The sequence below is a fragment of the Muntiacus reevesi genome, chromosome 15 (assembly GCF_963930625.1).
Source record: "Muntiacus reevesi chromosome 15, mMunRee1.1, whole genome shotgun sequence".
Taxonomy (NCBI): Eukaryota; Metazoa; Chordata; class Mammalia; order Artiodactyla; family Cervidae; genus Muntiacus; species Muntiacus reevesi.
In genome coordinates this window covers 27,842,448-27,854,656 of record NC_089263.1, presented here as the reverse complement: position 1 = coordinate 27,854,656, position 12,209 = coordinate 27,842,448, and the positions used below count along the sequence as shown (strand labels likewise).

The following is a 12,209-nucleotide window of genomic DNA, read 5'->3' as shown; positions in this document are numbered from 1 at the left end:
ATATTATATATGTCAAATAATAACAACAATAAAAAGAAAACACTACTGCTTTCACTTCTGGCTCCTGCCTTCTTTTATGTATATCATCTCCTTCCCTTCCCTTCCTGCAAGTTCCACACAAGGGTTCTAGTGACCAGAGTCTGCCTCTCTCCCCTTCTCTCCCCTGGATCCATAATCCCCCAGCCCCTCCACCCCTTCCTCCACCTTCCAGCTCTGCTGACTCAAGATGGAACTTCTTTTCTGGTTCTGCTCTCCTTCTCCATATCTTAGACTTCATTCCTCTAGATTTGAGTCCTTTGGGGGAGACTGGGAGGCTGTTCCTCTAATAGTAGCAGAAAGAATGTCTTTCAGCCCTAGTTAAAAGTGTGCCCCTGAACCCCTCATCCCTCCCTGGGGAGGCTAGGGCAGGCCTTTCACACTGTACCCCAAGATACAGACCTTGGGCAACCTACAAATGAGCACTGAGATGGGGCCAAGCCCCTGAGTCCAAGAACCAGGATGTATTAAGAACACCAAGCCTGCACCAGTGACTTTCAAACTTCTGAGCTTTAGGACCCCTCTACTCTCATAAAAGTTATTGCAAATTCTCTCCCTTCCCATTTTTTTTTTTACATGTGTTACATCTATCAATATTTATTAGCATGTTTGAAATAAAGCCTAAGAAAACATTTTCAAGTCCATGAATCGATTTAAAATCATAAACCTGTGCCTTGTAATCATAACTAATATTTTAAGAAAAATAACTATATTCTCAAGCAAAACACATTTAGTGAGAAGGGTGGCGTTGTTTCTTATTTTTTGCAAATCTCCTGAAGGCCCAGCTTTACAGAGGACTGGATTTTCTGATCTGCTTCTGCAGTCTGCTGCATTATATGTCTCGTGGCTCTGCAGAGCTCTACCAACCGCTCATGAGGAAATGAGGGCGAAACAGGCTAATAACTCCTGATGGTTGTGAAAATTTGTGGCTTCACTAATCCTCTGAAAGCATCTCAGAAACTCAGAGGTTCCCAGTCTATACTTTGAGAATTTCTGTGATGTATGGAAATCAAAGGGAACCATTTACTGTGACCATTACCAAAGTGTTTCTTAGGAAGAACACTGGGAGCAGAGTTGCCTGGTGGCTGAAACACAAGTGTTGAGCTAAACAGGTAAGGGACTGGGTCTCAGCTTCTGCATGAACTGTGAGACCTAGGGCCATAGGCTGTTTGGTTTCACAGTTCATATCTTTATATATCCCTCTCTCTTGATTATAAAGGTGATAGAGGCTCACTGCAAAACACTCAAACAGAACAGTGATGTATTCAGTTAAATTTGGAAACTCTTCCTTGAGTCCCCATTATTAGATGAGAATAATAATAGCACTGACTTTGTAATTTTCCCAAGACTATAATGAGTTTGAAAAAAAAAAAAAAGTGTGTGTGTATGTGTATGACATTCAGAAGACTGCAGACTCTTGAATTTAGCTATGTTCTTTTCATATGACATTTACTGGTATCCTCTGTGATGAAAATCATGGGCTTGTTCATTTTTTGCCCTTTCTTTCTGTTGGACAGAATTTTCTGATTGTGTGCCTTTTTCTTACTGATATGTAGGCATTTATTTCTTATTCTGGATATGAATCTTTTCTCAACCTAATATCTTGCTGACTCAGGGAAAATCACAGCCTCTCAATTTATTTTTCTGTTACAAACAGGACAAAAACATGGCTGGTGTAAAGATTAAATTAGGTAAGAGAAGTAACCCTTTTTATAAACTACAGAGGACTACAAAAATAAGGATTTATGTTATCCAGCAACTTTCTCTGCAAACAAGAATCGAGACACAGATCTATTATTACCTGTTTTTTTTTCCTCAGCATCTACACAAAAACAAAGAGAAAGTGTCGGAAGCTCTGCAAAATAAAGTTGAATAATGTCACCCTGTAACTTCCTGAAGAATAGTTGCTGTAGGAATGCAGGATGGCACATGACACATCATCAGAGTGGTCGTGCTGTAAGCAGCCATGTGATTATTCCAAGAGACTGATTTTTAAAAAACATAAAGTGTACTCTAAAAATCCCTTTATTGAGGTATGATTGACATACCAAAAGCTGCACATACAATGCATACAATTTGAAGTGTTTGCAGATAAACATACACCCTCTCACCACAATCTATGACATTAATATAGCCATCACCTCCCAAAGTTTCCTCCTACTATCTTTTTAAATTTGTTGTTAGAATTATTATTTCTAGGATAAGAATACCTAACATAAGATCTACCTTCTTAACAAATGTTTAAGACTACCTTACAGCATTATTAGTTATAGACGCTCTGCCTCACTGGGGGTCTCTGTGGCTTGTTCATCTTATAGACTGAAACTTTGCACCCTTGGACAGAGACCTCCCATTCCTTTTCCCCCAAGTCCAGTCTCTGGCAGCCACCATTCTGCCCCACGCTTCTATGGGTTAGATTATTTTAGATTTCTTACACAAGTGGAATCATGCAGTCTGTCTTTCTGTGGTTTCTTTCATTTAACATCATATCGTCCAGGTTCATCACACTGTTGGAAAGAGCAGGGTTTCCTTCTTTTTTGAGACTAAATACTATCCTGAAGTGCTCAGACTGAAAAGCAAAGGAGAGCTTGGTTTTGGGAGTGCTTGTGTACTGATTTTTGTGGTTCCATGGCAGCCAGGGGTCCTGTGTCGTCCTGTGAGATCCCAGGGTCAGGAAGGAGCATGGGTCTTGTGGGGGAGGGGTGTGTGTGTGTGTGTGTGTGTGTGTGTGTGTGTGTGTGTGAGAGAGAGAGAGAGTGAGAGCCACCACATGGGGGTGCACTGGAGTTGAGTCACATGTCACAGCCTATGCGACACTGCCCTCGTCCCTCCCACACTGGGAGGTTGTGGGGGCAGCTGCTGTCTCCCCATTTCCCAGGAGTGAACACTGAAATCGTGAACAGTGAATGCTTAATAAGAGGAGCTGATTGGAGCCCAGGAGGTTTCCCAGCAGCCAATGTGGGCTCTGCCCTCTGTGCAAGCCAGTCTGGTTGGGTCAGGGCCATGATGGACAGACGGTTGCTGAGGGTCTGGAGTCCCTGGAACCCATGCCCAGATCCTGTGCTGTTTGCTCCCAGAAGATCGTCGTTGTTCTTCAGTCACTCAGTCATGTCCAATTCTTTGCAACCCCATAGACTTCAGCACGCCAGGATTCCCTGTCCTTCATTATCTCCCACAATTTGCTCAAACTCATGCCCATTGAAACGGTAATGCCATCCAACCATCTCATCCTCTGTTTGATCTCCTTGCAGTCCAAGAGACTCCCAAGAATCTTCTCCAATACCACAGTTCAAAGGCATCAATTCTTTGGTGCTCAGCCTTCTTTATGGTCCAACTCCCACATCCATATATGACTACTGAAAAAACCATAGCCTTGACTAAATGGACCTCTGTTGGCAAAGTAATGTCTTTGCTTTTTAGTATGCTGTCTATGTTGGTCAGACTTTATTTTGGGGGGGGCTCCAAAATCACTGCAGATGAGGACTGCAGCCATGAAATTAAAAGATGTTTGCTCCTTGGAAGAAAAGTTATGACCAACCTATTGGTTGTTTTTTGAATGTTGAGTTTTAAGCCTGCTTTTTCACTCTTCTCTTTCACCTTCATCAAGAGGCTCCTTAGTTCCTCTTTGCTTTCTGCCATAACGGTGGTGTCATCTGCATATCTGAGTTGATTGATATTTTTCCTGGCAATCTTGATTCCAGCTTGAGCTTCATCCAGGCCAGCATTTCGCATGATATACTCTGCATATAAGTTAAATAAGGAGGGTGACAATACACAGCCCCAGGAGGTTGTACCTGCCTGTTTTTCAAATCCCCTGGGCATGGGTCTGGGGTCAGGGTTTGGAAACCCCCTTCTCACCCCTCCCCCCACCAAGAATCCCAGTGTTGGACCCCTGTGATTCCAGCCTGTGTGGGACATGACCACTGAGTTCAGCTTCATTTGCCGATTCCTGATGTCACACAAGTGCGAGGGCAGCACGGGAGGCTGGTAGCTTCCGTGTCAGTGGAGGAGGACACGGTAAAGGAGGAGAAGCTTCCCTCCTGACTCCATAGGGAGTCAGGGCTGTGGGTGGTGAGGACAAGGCTGGGAAGGGGTGACAGGGCGCTGGGTGGGAGAGGACCTTGCGGTGCAGACCTTGCAGGTCCTGGCTATCTGGCTGTGCCTTCGGGGGCCAGCCCAGAGTGGACCGGAAGGGTGCCCATCTTCTGTACTCACAACTTGAAAACCAGTGGCTAGGTCTCTCTTTTGTTTTATGTAATATAGATTTATTGTGCATGAAATGATGTCCAGATAACTAGTTATCCTTGTGGGAAGAAACCAAAAGTAGAGCTAAGTCTCTTCTGATACAGCTGGACCACTGGCAGGAAGGTTCCTCCTTGGGTTGAATTGCACTCTGTCTCCCTGGTGCCTGTAGTCTGAGGCCACAGGTCTGCACAGACTGCAACTTCCTTCTTGGAGCCCCTGGGCTTGCAAAAGAGGAAGGAGGAGGGTGTGTGGCAGGAAAGGCCCCCGGGAGTTGAGGGGGGAGCAAGGTCGTGGAAGGTGGAAGGTGCATACGGTGGGTGTGAGTGGTCGTGGCTTTGGTGCTGCGGAGTCATAGGGAGTAAGGGTCACATCTCATTCTCGGGACCCCATCTTCATCCCTCTGGTGATGTTTATCTCCCTGACATCTTTTCTGAAGGTGCCCTCTTCCTGTCCTCCATGACTTGTCACCATTTGTAATTACAGGTGTGTCATTGTCATATTATATTATCCCACCCTCCACCCACATTTTATATTCTGTGAGCTCAGGGACCATGTCTGTTCAGTTCACCATGGTGCATGTCAGGCTGGCATAATGCCCGAAACAGGAAGTCCTTCAGAATTATTTTGTCGCATGGATGAATAAGTGAACACTTGGTTGGACTATGGCTTAAAGAAGGGGCTGTGTGCTGCTCTAAGGACCCAAGACTGGATTCTTTTAGCAGTGCAGCTGGAGAAGGGCAGAGAGCTATTCTGGAACTGAACAGAGGTCAGACTATGAGGGTCCTTTCTTCCATCAGCTTGGCTGCTGTAACCAGTGTACCACTCACTCAGTGGCTTAATAACACACGTTTGTTTCTCACAATTCTGGAGGCTGAGGAATCCAAGATCAAGACACCTACAGCTCTGATGTCTAGTGAGAGCCTACTTCCTGATTCATAGATGGCTGTCTCCTTGCTGGGTCTTCACATGGCAGAAGGGGTGAGGGAGCTCTTTGAGGTCCCTTTAATAAGGACAACAGTCTTGGTTCTGAGGGTGAACCCACCCCTATGACCTAAACACATTCCAAAGATGCCACCTCCTAATACCATCCCAGGGCGGGGTAGGTTTCAACATAGGGGATTTGGGGGTGACACAAGCATTCAGTCTTTGGAGGGGAAAGGACATGCTTCACATGGGGATGAGAAGGAGATGCCACCGTGCCTTGTACCATGCAGACTGAGAGAGCTGAGACTCAGTCAGTGAGTGGCCTGGGATGGGAGATGGGGGCCCACCTTGGGAACACAGACAGGAGCCTCTCTGATGGTCCTGCTGGCTTTTCCTGGGTCTCTATGGAGGCCCCCCCACCTGCATCGCTGCTCTCTCCATTGGAGGTTGGCTGGCTGCTGCTCTGCGTTGATTACAGTTTGAAATGCTTGCTCAGTCCCATGCCACCGCACACCGCAGAAATCCCGTTTCCCTCTAATGAGGTTTCAGCTGGCATGTTGGAAAGAAGAAAGGCTTTTAATTAGATTGGTCGTAATTGAGCTCCCAAACCACAGAAGTCTTTCTCTCAGAAGATAAAGACACGGATGCAATTAAGAGAAAGAAGCCACCTGAATGGAACACTGGCTAATTTTAAGTCCATTAAAAACAACAATTCCTTAATAAGTTGAGGCAAGGGACATATGTCCTGAAAGAGTTTATCAGCACTTTCAAATAGCGCTGGGATCAGACTGGAACTAGAGCCCTCGTGCAGTGCAGATGCATGACTTCGTCAGGGACTGTTCACTCTGCACAGAGGGAGGTTAGCTCCACAGATATTTCTACCCAAACCCCTGGAAGGTGTTATTTTGCAAAAGGGGGATATATTTTTCTTGTGACCAGACTGGCAACTTCTGGATATAGCCCCTGGCCTGAGGTCCCTGGGACTTGGTCCCCTGTCTTTCTTCAGGCAGCCTGATCCCCTGAACGAGATTACCTTCCTGCCCCCACTGTCATCTCTCAGAGGTGCCCAGGGCGAACTGCTGGGGCAGGGACACTGATGTGTCCAAGAATCTCTGCCAGCTCCTTACATGTTCAACACATTTGTATTTTAATGAGAAGCAGCATTCATTTCTCACTTGCATCCCTGCCCTGTGACCACGCCCCAGCAGATGGTGTTCTTTCTGCCGCTGGGTCTGTTTTTGCGAATGCTACCAGGGAACCAGGCCAGGTAGTTCCTTTAGAAGGAGCTCATGATCTCAGCCTCAGGGCATCTCAGCATTAATAAGCACTTTCCCGTGGAGGGGGTGAAATTGCTAGTTTGTGGAGTCTTTTTTGGTGGGAATTGAACACGAAATATTGAACAACAACGTTCTTAGTAGAACTACTGCAGGAAACTTGCTCATTTTTCTCCGTGCCCACCCTGGCTTTTGCTAGCCACTTTGGGGCCTTGCCAACCATGATTTAAAAAAAAAAAAAAAAAAAAAAGCTGATTGCATCCCAGTTGCAAAGGCCTGAAGTTGGCTAGCATCTTCTTTGGGTGCCTAGTGTGAGGGCAAAGCCACCGTTGATATGCTGCCTCACGCTCCCGGGACAGATTGCAGACTTGGCTCCCTTCTGGAGCCCACACTCAGGTTGGAAATGTGGAAAGAGGGCTCTTGACCCAGATCCAATGTTTGGCATAAAGGTGTGAATGTTTCCTTTATAAAGTCAGCTCACCTTTCTGACCCTTAGTTTGTTCACCTGGACAGGATTTACCTTGTTTGTGTGTGTTAAGGGCCTGGTGTGCTGCCTGGTTGATGAAGGATGGAAGAAAAGGTAGCAGACCCAGGAAGAAATGGGGCCCACACAGCATTGTTAGCACAGGGGCAGCAGCTGTCACGGGAGGGCTCCCTTTCCCAGGGGAGGGAAGCTTAAAATATTTCAATTTGCTTAAAACTCTATCCATTCTTGTAGTAAACTTTACTTTAAATGATTGGAATTTGCACCCAGTTTCATTTTTTTTAAGTATACAAGTGATTTTAAAAAGTGTAAGTAAAAATAAGTTAAACTGTTAGCAGGTATCATCTCTGGATGGTGGGGTTATAGGGTTTTAATTTCCTCCTCTCTACTTTTCTATCTTGTGTAAGAGCTCTGTAATGAATGTGTAAATAGAAAAGCTTCACTCCAGGGAAATGCTGGAGTATATTTGGAAGTGCTTGGTGAATTCTAATTTCCACATATACCAACCGTCCCAACCATCAGACTGGTTCATGAATAATGGTATCATTTTCTTTTAAGGACACTATATAAACCATATCTTTGACTCTTTATTTTTTCCTTTAAAGGATGAGAAGAACCAAGTGTTGACCACCAACATTTGGCTGCAAATGGTAAGTTGCAACAGTGGCCGTCCTCGCCCATGGGGCTTCCTGCTCTTGCATCCGAGATGCCTGAGCTGGAATTGCAGGCCAAGTCCCTGAGAGTATCCAGGACTGTCCTGCCTGCCTCCACGTTTGCCAACAGCGAAGGAGACCACCCTATGTTTGCATGTGCTGCGTGTGCTACACCCTGCAAGGCTCAGTGCATGCTCCTGCTTCACAACAGGGTGACTTGGGGAAGTTTCAAAAGCAGAAACTTGCACATTAGTCGTAAATTGCAGGTTTGCATGTGAATGTCCACAGCCCGCACCATAACTGATCCCCAGAGCTCCAGAGTGCCTGCCCAGCTCCCCCTATCTCTAGCCGTGCATGTCTTAATGTAGCAGAGCAGTGCCCAAGCCAGAAGCCTTCACGCTTCCTGCTGTAGTGATCTCTGCAAGAATTTCGAGATGCTGTATTTTTTCATTCTTGGATTTTTTTACCTTGCCATCTAAAGTTCTAACCTAGATTAATTAACTACAAAATATATCACTTCCATCCAGCTGTAAATATAAACATTTAAAAATAAAACTGTCAGTCTCTGTTTTAAATTGAATATATTTAAATTCCATATAATTTGACACGCCTATCATTAATCAAAAAACATATACAAACATACCCTTCTTTACCTGGTGGATATTTTACATAGTCCCTTTTTCTTTCTGCACTTACCTTTCTTTTCTACACAGAATTTTATCCTTGAAAGTCTTTATTAATGATTCTGACTTGGTTCTCTCCAATGTAAATATTTACATAAAAATTATTCCTTCAGAAAAGTGTTAAGAATTTTTCTTCTGGATTGATTTAGGATTACAGTGATTATTGGTACATAATTCATCAAGGTGAAACTAATTATACATTTTAATAATTATTAAACAAAAAATTGGAAATTGACCTCTCTTCCAAAGATGGGGCTTTTTTAAAATTCATTAATACATTCATAGATGCCTATTTTTTATTGCTAAAATTGAGACATAGATACAGATTTCACCATCAATTCTATAACTTTTAAAAATAGAAGTAGTAACATGTAGAGTTCAGAATGAAGGGCAGTTTGTGATAGCAGGATTACTCATTTCCTTGAACTTCTTACAGATTATATGCCAAAAATAATAGAGTCTGGGGGTCTTCCCTGCAGGATTTAAAGGAACTTGCCTCAGTGTGTGGATCCCACCTGCACACCTGTGCCCTCCATCTCCAGCTTCCCTCCTTTTGCCAAGGGCGCAGGGTCTGTTCTCCCATGGAAGCCAGCCCTTCCTCATTGGATGTGGTCCTGTCTGCTGGCCCTGCTGTGAGGGCTTTCACAACTGCCCCTGTTGCCTCAAGCATCATAATAGTGTTTGTGTCACTCTCAGTATACAAATACACTGCCCTCTGGGGCTTCCCAGGTGGCGCTAATGGTAAAGAACCTGCCCATCAATGCAAGAGACAAAAGAGACATGGGTTTGATCCCTGGGTCAATAAGATCCCCTGGAGGAGGTCATGGCAATGCACTCCAGTATTCTTGCCTGGAAGTCCCATGGCCTAAGGAGCCTGTCCATAGGGTTGCACAGAGTTGGACACAACTGAAGTGACTTAGCGTGTACGCATATTACCCTCTGTCCCCATGAACCCATCTAGTGACTCCCTGGTTTTCTCTTACCTTTTACAGCAACATTCCCCTGAGCAGGGCCCTCCCACCCCAACTGTCCTCAATCTCTCCCTTTGCATTCTCACTTAAACTCACCTTCATCTGGCTGTGTGTTCAGGCATGCTCAATCATGTCTGACTCTTTGCAACCTCATGGACTGTAGCCCGCCAGGCTCCTTTGTTCATGGGATTTTCCAGGCAAGAATACTAGAGTGGGTTGCCCTTTCCTTCTTCAGGCTGTGTGTGAGCAAATCACTAAACCCCACCCAGATTACTACATATTATGAGTAATATTTTTCCCCAATTTTTTTTAATGAGAATTTTCAACTATACCAAGAAGTTGAATTTATAGTGAGCACCCATATACTTGCCTCCTGGATTCTATAATTACTTTTACTATACTTGCTTTATCCCATATCTGACCTTCTATTCATCTAGTTTATTTTTAAATTCAGCTCAAAAGTGAAGAGTGGGCAGTGGTGTCCTTTCACCCACATATTTCATGGAGATCTCAGAGTCCAGAGGGTTTTTTTTTTTTTCTTTCTTTCTTTCAAGGTAAAAGTATTTGCATACAATGCAGTGCACAAATCCTAAAAGTGTATTTGACAGTGAATTGCTAATAATGCCTTCAGATCTGCAGCCACCACCCCTAACCCATGCAGTCAAGACTGTCATATAGCTCTGGGAATTCTGGGGCATAATGAGAATGCTTCCTTTTTGACATAAAACCGTCCATTTCCCATGCGTGTACGCATGGGAAAAGTGCAGAGCTGATGTGGACATTTTTCTCCTGGAGAGAGAGAGACACTGAATTTGTTCCTGACATGTCACGTCATGTTTCTCTGAGTCTCTATTTCTTAGTCCTCAGTAAGTGATTGATCTTCAACAATGAATGTGATTTGGCTTTTTTTTTTAACGGATGTTGGTTCCCAGGAAAAACATAACTGGATTATTACTTACTGCGTTGAGTTCAGGTGCTCCATAAATAGACATCCTCGCTTTGGAGGATGTCAGCAGAGGCCTCTAAATTTCTTTCAAGCACAGCATATTTCTAATTAAGACTTGCATTTGCGGAAGCATCTGCAGCTTCATTTGTTTTAAAACTCACCTTTTTATCTCGTGTAACTATTCAACTAATCTTTTCAAGCACCTGCTTTGTGGAAAGGCATTGCGAGGCCAAATGAGGGGGTGCCTAGAAGAGGATGAGACCCAGTTTCTACTTGCAAACCATTCCCAATCTGGCTGTGTAATTTATACTCTGAAGAAGGTTCAGATATCAAGACCAAGTACCTACCTAGAGAATTGGCAGGAGGCAGGCTGGCTGTGTAGACCATGGAGTTGGCAGGTGGGGGGATTGATTCTCTTTGATTTATAGAAATCAAAGGGAGAGAAGGAAAGGCATGGACTCTTTGTATGTGGTGAGGGAAGCCCGAGTGTTTCTAGGTGTGACCTCAGTAATTAATGCTTCATTCCAGGTGCCCACCCTGTGGAAAACAAGTTGGGCACCTTTGTAATGTATGTCCTTATAAAGCTGGACGGCACATTTTATCTGGCACCTGTAACTCATGGAGTAGCTGTAGTAATAGCTCCCAGCTGAATTTTAAGGAATCACAAGAATCTTGGATTTAGAACAGACCTTAACAGTTACCTAATCAAAACCTCTGTCCTACTCTGTTTCCATCTGAAAAGCCTTGGTATTCCTACTGTGGCCTCAGTGTGGACCTGGGGAACTCAGACGTCACCCCCACGGGCCTTGGAAGCTGCCCCAGAGCCATTTCTAAGACAACCATGTTGATTCCTGCTCTTCGTATTTCCCAAACTGGTGTCCGGCCTGGCCTGCCCAGCCTGGGTAATGGGAACAGAGGAGAAGTGAGACTCCATGCTGAAGAAGGTCACGGCCAGAGTCCCTAGGGAGGGAGGGCAGAAACGTGGACAGGAAGGGACAGGGGGCCCAGGAAATTGCTCTCAGCAGTTGCTTTTACTCTCCCTTATTTCATGTTGCTGAATTCCTGTTCTGAAAACCTGAATCCACATAATCTTTTCTCTAGATATTAAAACTCTGAGATCAACATCCTACAAATGATGGGTTTTCTATACATTCAAAGGGAAGAGGCAGAAAAAAATTCTCTTTTGTTTGTTGATTGTATTTTCCTTTCTCTTACCTGCCCTTGATTTGTAGGAATTTACAGTTATTTAGAGAACCTGAGGGAAGAGAAAGTGTTTGATCTCTCTGTTTACTTCTTTATATTCCTAGGAGAAAGCTGCTAGTGTATTTTTTCTGCATATTAGTTTTATCATTTGGGGAGTCCTGTCAGACATAATCTGATTTAATCTATGAGAAGAACTGACAGAAGCCACTTCAGTTTCTAAAGAGGTGTTTGAGCCATTTGGAGACTTAAAAAAAAAAAAAAAAAAAAAAAACTTGCTTAAAAAAACAAAACTATCTTCTTTAATTTTGAATTTTTGAAATTTCGACCATTCTTCTGGTTTAGATTTCCCATCCTTTTGCTTATTTTCCACCTCCTAATTCTAATTATGGAATTAGTAGCATCATAGAAAATTAGACTCTAAACCATATTTTTTTCTGAAATGCTTTCCTTCTTCATTTCTGCATTCTTTATCAAAATAGAAATGCTGCATATGTTGCTCATAGATGAGAGGTCAGTGACTTGCTTAGGGCCATAAGAACAACCCACCATTAAGCAAAACCTATGTCCACTGAGAGAAGAAAGTTTTGGGACAGAAGGAAGGAGGAGGCCCACTCTCTTCCTCTGAGATCAGAACAGTTGACCGAAGAATGTTCAGAGCATGTGTGTGTGAGGTGTTTCCTGACACCGACAGTTTGGCTGTATTCTGATTTAGCATTTGATCCTTCAGGTAAGGGCTCATTCCCATAGACTGCCCCTGTTTGAGACACCAACTGCAGATGGGGGCCGAGTG

At 44.1% G+C, this 12,209-nt stretch overlaps 1 protein-coding gene across 1 annotated transcript in view; it reads left to right on the top strand.

The window, feature by feature from the left end:
• Positions 1–12,209, top strand: part of LOC136147361 (neuronal acetylcholine receptor subunit alpha-7) — a 137,329-nt gene that overhangs the window by 49,490 nt on the left and 75,630 nt on the right. Inside the window, exon 3 of the mRNA XM_065906744.1 lies at positions 7,569–7,613. Within this exon, the coding sequence (XP_065762816.1) occupies positions 7,569–7,613 (45 nt within the window). The remainder of the gene's footprint in view (positions 1–7,568; positions 7,614–12,209) is intronic.